We start from the raw sequence: 7,884 nt of genomic DNA on the forward strand, positions 1-7,884 counted from the left end.
AGGGACCCTGGCTTCACCCCCACCCTGGGCGTAGAAGCCCTGGCATCCGGGGAGGATGAGGGGAAATGACACATGCTCCTCTGTCTCCTAGGCCTGACCCCTTGGGGTTCCTCCATCCCAAGGTCACCTGACTTAGGCCCATGGCTGGAGGTGGCCACCTCTTGCTCTCGTGCAGATTATGTACCCATTGGCCAAAGACCCCCATGCAGCTGTCTCCTGCCCTTGCTGGGAGAGGCTTGTGAACTCAGGGCACTGCTCAAATGTCCCCTCCTATGGGAAGACTTCCCTGGACTCCAAGACATCCAATGTTCCTCCACCAGAGCATGTTAGATCACATTTTTCTCCCTGTGGCTGAAGCCCTCTTTAAACGGGGAGCCCCTGAAGGCAGGGAGCATGTAGTTTGGCAGTACCTGGCACAATACACTTTAAAAATCCAAATAAACAGAAAAAGTGTAAAGTATTATAAGCATAACATGATGGGGGTGTTAATCAGGGGTCTGCCCGACCTCTCAGAGGATGCTTGTCCTGTTTTTAAAAAGGCACCTACTATGTATTTTAAAGTCAAATCTGATTTTGTAAGTCATATGGGCCCCGCCTCACATCCGGGGCCACCTGCCCGGGGCAGGTGGCAGAATGGTGGCAGAGATTTGGATGCAGGTGTATCTGAGTCTGCCTGCACCTGTAGGCGAGATGCACAGGCCATACCTTCTCCCTCCTTGGTTGTGTCCATCTTTTTTTTTTTTTTTTTTTTGGTTGTGTCCATCTTGATCTGTGACATCAAAGCAAGAGGAAGTGAATGCCACCTCTTGTGTTGGGGAGAGCTGGGGCTGGCCGTTTGGTGGTAGGAAGTGAAAAAATCTCAGGTGCACTCCATGGATCACAGGGCTGATGGAGAGGGGGCTGGGTTAGGAGGGGACCTGAACTAAGCAGTCCAGGGCACACCCCCTCATCAGCAGCAGGGGTGGATGGTGGGGTCGGCCACTGACCAAGTAGGAGAGGGAAAAGAGAAGCAGATTTCTGGGTGGAAGGGAAGAAGCTGCATGCCAATTCGGATGTGCTGAGCGTGAGATGCCCAGGAAACGTCCCCTGGGGACACTTAGATGTGGGTCTGTAACTCAAGGGACTTGGGGTTAAAGTCAGTTCTGGGTTGGGACTAAGAAGTGGGTAAGATGTCCAAGAAGGTATGGTAAAGACAGGACCCTCATGAGGAGAGGAGACGGGATAGAAGCGGGAGAGGAAGTCAGAAGAGCGTGAAAAGTCCGGGGCTAGAGGAGTTGGGGGCAGAAAGAACTCTTGGGGCCTTGTCTACAGACGGTGAGGAGGAGGGGAGCAGCCAAGATGGGAGGTACTGGAGTCCGGCCGGGGGCCGAGCGCCTCAAAGAAGTTGTGAGAATTGGCTTGGCCACGGGCGGGACCCCGGGGTATGGGCCTCCGCCAGGGGTAGCTGCGTCCCGCCGTCCGCCCCGTCGAAGCGTGAAGGCGCATGCGCAGAGCGGCGGGCATTGTCACGTGCGGCTGTCTCGCGCGGATTGGCCCGCGGTCTCCCGAGACTGCCCCGAGCTGTCCGTGCGGTGGCGCGCGCGGAGGGATCCTGCGTAGGCGCGGCGGGGCGGAAAGGGGACCACGGTGCGTCCCCGGGCCTGGCCCTCTGGGGCCGACCCCTCCTCTCCCTGACCTGGGCGGGAGGATGGGCGCGCCCGGACCCCGGTGGCCCCGCCTGGATAGTGACCCGAGCTCTGGCCCTCGGGGGGGGGGGTCTCCCTCCTCCCCTCCTGGGGCCGGTGGAGTGGGCGCGTCCGGGGCCCCGCCCCGACGGCCGCTCCGCCCCCAGGCAGCCGGGCAGCCGAAGCCCTCGAGAATGGAAGTTCTGGACGAGTTCGACAGCGAGTTCCCGCAGAGTGTGACCTTCTGCCAGCTCATCCCCGAGGAGGACTTCGAGAGGCAAGCGGCGACCTACACTGAGAGCGCGCTGCGCCTCCTCTTCCTTAGCCTCGACCGCAACCCGGCGCTGGATGAGAGGGTGGTGCGCAAGGGCAAGCAGGCAGAGTGCGAGCGGCGTGGGCTCCTGTCCTTCCTCTGGGTGCGGGCCCGGGAGGGCGGGGCTCCGGGGTTCCGAGGTGGGGGCGGGGCGCCGGTGTCCGCCCTGCTTGAGCTGCTGGTAGGGGACTTTAAGGAGGCGGCCCCGGCTAGGCGGCTCACCCGTCCAGCTTCCTCCTCCCTTCCTCTCCCGCTGTCGTCGCAGGCCAAGGTTTCGTGTGCCGTCCAGGGGGAGCTGAACTGTTGCAACAGCATGGGCGCCCTGGAGATGCACCAGCGCCTGGAGCAGCTCAAGAGCGCATCCACCGCGTGCACTTATACTCCCAGGGTGAGGCTCCATCCGCGCTGGGCTCGAGCGGCCTGGTTGACCTGACTCACATCTCCCCGGTGGTCCACAGAAGGCTATCTACGCTTGGTCTGTCAATCAGGACTCGGCAAGGCCCGCATACTGTTTGGGTGGGAGGCAAATTCGTGTACACCCCGGGCCCTGGGAGAGTGAAGTGAGAGGTGACCTCATTAGTGGCCACACAGGGTGGCAGGTGGGGATTCTGGCCTCGTCTTTTGAAGTTCCTTTTGACGCGGGATGCCCTCACTTTTCCCCGATGCTATGGACTAAAGAACTGTGTTGTCCTTTGGGGGACCCACTCGATGGGTTTGTATCTGTTGTCTGGGTCCACTGGTGTGTTTGCTCTTCCCCCTCTGCCTGTTATTTCTTGGATAGTCGTTCTAAAGCCTTGATGAGGTTTGGATTTGGTCCTTGGGAGTGTCCGTGTTCAGGGATGGATGGTGGTGTTGGGCTTCTTTGTCTCGCCTCACATCGGGGGGCCCAGCTCATCTGGGGGGGGTCCCACAGCACCGTTTCATCCAACAGCTGGACCCACAGCATGTGTAGCTCTTACCGCGGTCTCCCAAGATGCTGGTGTGGTGTTATTTATCCCTGTTTTACAGAAGAGGAAATGGAGGCCCGGGGAGGTTGTCCGGCCTGTGTAGGCCACACAGGTGTGGTGGAGCTGGACTGAGACTCAGGGCTGGTGCTCAGCCTCCAGCCAGTGCTCCCTGGCAGTGCTTATCTCACTCTAGATGAGCCGTCTGAGAGGCTGCAGGAGGGGCTTGTTACCTCCTACTTTGCTGGTGGGACCCAGCTTTGAACAGTAGAAAGACCCAGACTCATCAGAACAGGAGAGAGGAGGTGCAGGCCTTAGGTTCCTCCCCAAGCCCACCTCTGCAAGACTTCCTCCCCATGCACCCTTTGCGCACCCCCAGGATGACCCGGGGCTGCGTGTATTCGGTGGGATCACTGTCTGGGGACTGGACAACCCACTGGGGTGCTGGCAGGCTCCAGGGCTTTGTGCCATGCCTGGGAGAGTGGGTGGCAGGCCAACCTGCTCGGGCCAAGCCCAGCCCTCCTTGGCGGTGACACTCCATCACTTCCTGTGAAATTCTGTCCTGGAAGGCAGACAGCCTGGCGTGGCCCCTGCATGGGCCTTGTATAGTTCGAGCTTCCCACTTCACTCGTAAGATAGAGACAAAAGTACCGTTTCCCTGTGGGGCGGTTTTGGGGCCAGTGAGGTGGCGTGTGTTCGTGCCTGTCAGTAGTGGTGCCCTTTGTGGGCCTGCCTCCCTCCTTGTTGGAGGGCCTGTGTTTGGCGCCCCCCCAACCTGTTCGGGCCTTGGGATAGGTGATCACCGACACCTTCTGTCCCAGATGCCAAGAAAAGAAGCAAGCGAAAACCGAAGAAACCAGAACCCATCCTCTTGTGGGACCGGTCGACCTCCCCGTGCCTGCCACCAACTCTGCTGCCACTGCCTGCCACCACCATGGCCTCCATGGTGGCCCCATCAACCTCTGTCTACACTCTGCCAAGGGTCTTTGGCCCCTTCCCTCCGCTGCCCAGCACATCGGTCAGTGGCCCTGGGAGGGGCAGCCTCTAACCCTCTGCTCAGAAGCACCCCAGCGATGCCCGGGCCCACAGCAGTGGTTCCCAGAACTTCCTCTGCAGGCAGCAGTAGATAGATGAAAGGGGGCTGCTCTGCTCGCAGAGTTGGGCTGGGGGAGGCACAGGGCTCCGCTTGCCTGCCCTCAGTGCACTCAGTGCAATCCCGGGGCTTCCAGGGGACGCCTGAAGCCTGCCTCTCCCCGTGGGTGTCATTCTCCAGGCCACCCTCTAAGTGCCTCTGCAGTGCTCTTCCGACTTGCCTACCCTTCCTAACTCCCGCTTATCCGTCACCTGTCCCCCAGGCGGGGCTGGGATCTTCTCTGTTGGCTCCCAGCCCGCACGCCGGGCCCCATCCCCCTAACACCAAGCTCCAGGTGGCACCGAGGATGAGCCTGATGTGTTTGCTGATTGACTGGAAGGCACATCGTTCTCATAGTTCTTGGAGAAGGTGTTTCTCTTCACGATGAGGATCCCACCCTTGTCCTAAAGTTTCTTTTGTTTGCTGAAGATGGAGTAATTGGAAGTTTCGAGGTCTGAAGCAAAATTGAACTGGACTGGCCTGTCATCAAACCCGAAGAGGTGGGAGGATTTATCCTGGGCCCGAGGCAAATGAGACGGGAGGGTTTGGGGGAGCCTGCTGTGTGCCAGCTGGGCTGTGATTCCCTCCCCTCTCGTAGTGGATCCATCCCACAATCCTGAGTGGTCCTTCCCCTCTTGGTCCTGGGGAGGAGTTGGGGCTCAGAGATCTGCCTGTGTACGGAGCCCCCGTACCCCCCGAGGCTGGGGAGGCACCCCCTGCCCTGGAGGAGCCCAGAGCTGAGTGTGTCCCCTGCCCCGCCCTGTCTTGCAGCCGCGTAGTCGATCTGACCCCCTTGGTCCTCAATCCTGGAGGCTTTCACTTCTCGTACTTGGCCAGGAACAATGCGCACAAGCTCCACTGCCCTGGCTTCCCCTGGTAAGTGTGCCCCCGAACCGTCTGGCCTCTGAGCAGCGTGCATGAAGGCTGGAAGGATATTCAGTGTGATGGTCGCTCCCACTTCCAGGATGGACCCTAATGTCGTCAGGCGTGCTGGAAAGTTGCTTCCCCTTCCTAGTGTTTGTGCTGGTGGGAAACCAGAAACAAACAGCCCAGAGGCCAACAGAAGGGAACGATTCAATCAGCTGTGGGCAGCCCCGTGCTTTATCTACATGTGTGTTTTGCAAAGCAGGGATTTACTGAATATGGGGTTTTTTTTTATTGCGGTCCGCGGGCCTCTCACTGTTGTGGCCTCTCCCGTTGCGGAGCACAGTCTCCGGATGCACAGGCTCAGCAGCCATGGCTCACGGGCCCAGCCGCTCCGCGGCATGTGGGATCTTCCCGGACCGGGGCACGAACCCGCGTCCCCTGTATCAGCAGGTGGACTCTCAACCACTGCGCCACCAGGGAAGCCCCTGCATATGGGTTTTTTATTACCGTTTTTGTCAAGTATTTCCCACATCATTGAGTGTTTGGATTGGCTGCTTCATTGCATCAGATGACTTTTTTTTAAAACAGCTTTATTGAGGTATTATTCACATGGTATAATTCACCCATTTAACATATACAATTCCTGGGATTTCCTTGGCAGTCCAGTGGTTAGGACTCCGTGCTTCCACTGCAGGGGGCCGAGGTTCCATCCCTGGTTGGGGAACTAAGATCCCGCAAGCTGCACGGTGTGGCCAAAAATGATTAAATAAATAAATAAATAAACACACAATTCTATGGTCTTTGGTATATTCACAGTTATGAATGCATCACCACAATTAATTTTAGCACACTTTCCTCACCCCAGAAACCCATAGCCCTCACTCTTCCACTCGCCCCTCTTCAGCACTTTCTGTCTATAGATTTGCTTGTTCTGGACGTTTGCTATAAATGGTATTGTAAGATATGTGGTCTTTGTATCTGGCTCCTTTCAGTTGGTTAATGTTTTTGCAGTTCATCCATGTTGTAGCAGTACTCATTCTTTTTAAAATTTTCAAATAGATTTCATTTTTTAGAGTAGTTTAGGGTTTACAGTAAAACTGAGCTGAAAGTACAGAGAGTTCCATATCCCTCTGCCCTCCCCACACAGCCTCCCCCGCGATCAACATCTGCCAGAGAGTGGGACCTTTAATACAAACTCTGACCTACATTGACGTGTCATTATGTAAAGTCCGTGGTTCACATTAGGGTCACTCCTGGTGACGTACATCTTATGGTTTTGGACAAATGTATAATGACATGTGTCCACTATTACAGTGTTGTATGGAATAGTTTCCCTGCCCTGAAAGTCCTCTGCCTATTTGGCCCTCCCTCTCCCTCAGCCCTAGGCAGCCACTAACCTACTTTCTGTCACTATAGGTTTGTCAGTTCTGGACATTTTATATAAATGAAACCATACCATAAATTGGTCAGCTTCCTTGGCCGTGTGACAGACGTCCAGCATGTGCGGTACCCTCACTCAGCGTGTGTGTGTGCATGCGTGTGTGTCTATGCGTGTGGTGGGTGGGCATAAATATGTTATCTCCCACTTCCAGAGAAAACGGGTGAAGGTCAACATGCCCTTCTTGCACCTGCTGCGCGGCTTGTGGGGTCTTAGTTCCCTGACCAGGGATTGAGCCTGGGCCCTTGGCGGTGAGATGTGGGGTCCTAACCACTGGACCGCCAGGGAATTCCCTGGCATCACTATCTTTATGTGCTAATCTGTCCCTGAATCTCAAGATGAATTTCCAGAAGTGAAATTACAAGGGAAAGGGTAGGAACAGTTTTCAAAAGCACTACCATTTTTCAGATTCTGAAACAGGATCTAGTTACTGTAGACAGTTTGAAAACTACCCAAAAAAGACACCAATCACTCTCACTCCCAAAGTCAGAAATAACCACTGTTGGCACATATCCCTGTTTCGCTGTAGGTGTTCCCCATGGACACGAGTGTACGTGCACAGGTAGTAGTTTGTCACGTAATCAGGAGCGTCCTGTGAGCAGTTTTGCAGCCAGTTCTGGAACATGTTGCTTCCCTGTCATTAAAAATACCTAGAAATTCACCAGTAATCATAGATGCAGAATACCCACCCCATTGTGTGGACGGAGCATCATTTATTCAACTACCCTTGCTTGTTGAAATATTTCATTAATGGGGACAATGTTTAGCCTCCTGTTATGTATTGCTTTCTGAGTGAGCTGTGCTGTCTTGGCACTATCCCCCAAAATGGGTTATTTTAAATTGTCTTCTAAAAGTTTACAAAAGCATAACATACTCTATGGAAAAAAGGTCACAATATAGAAATGAATACATGAAATATGAGTCCCAATACATTGGTTAATTTTTTAAATCAAATCAGGATCATACTGCACGTACTTCTCAGCTACTTGTTCTTTCCATTACTGTACCATTGGGGTGTCTTTACTTGCTGGGATGTACAGACCAACTTTGTTCCTTAAACAGCTGTGGAATAGTCCACTGCATGCCTGTACCATGGTTTTTTTAGCTGTTCCCTGATGGACGTTTGGATTGTCTCCAGGTTTACACAATCACAAACATTGCTGCAATGAACAGCCTTGAGCAAACATCCATGGGAGGGATTTCCAGCAGCAATAATGTATCCAGAGCCATCCCACAGCCTGGGTTTTGTTGTGTGTTCCTCTGATGGCCCTGTGTGCCGTGTCCCCCTCATGGACCCATGTCTTGCGTGTTTCCTGAACAGGCCCTCAGCCTGTAGTGGTTCTGCCAGCACCGAGGAGATGCTATCCCCATCTGTGAAGGCCTCCATCTTCACCCCGCCTGTCCTGCTCAAGTTCCAGCCTGTGCCCAGACCCAAAGATGAATCAGAGAATGACCCTGGCAGCGCAGAGTCCACGCCCCACCAGAGGGACCCATAACCTCTTCTGTACAGACCACGGCAGGAGAAT

At 55.0% G+C, this 7,884-nt stretch overlaps 1 protein-coding gene across 1 annotated transcript; it reads left to right on the forward strand.

Annotated features, from left to right (window-relative positions):
- Positions 1-1,858: 1,858 nt before the first annotated feature.
- LOC309970971 (uncharacterized protein) lies at positions 1,859-7,854 on the forward strand (the record flags this gene model as incomplete). The annotated part of the gene is given in 6 exon segments (XM_082853732.1): positions 1,859-2,080; positions 2,243-2,330; positions 2,333-2,365; positions 3,743-3,939; positions 4,652-4,929; positions 7,680-7,854. Coding segments are annotated over 6 exon segments (993 nt in total).
- Positions 7,855-7,884: the final 30 nt, after the last annotated feature.

This window comes from Leucopleurus acutus (assembly GCF_964270905.1).
Source record: "Leucopleurus acutus genome assembly, chromosome: 13".
Classification (NCBI taxonomy): Eukaryota; Metazoa; Chordata; class Mammalia; order Artiodactyla; family Delphinidae; genus Leucopleurus; species Leucopleurus acutus.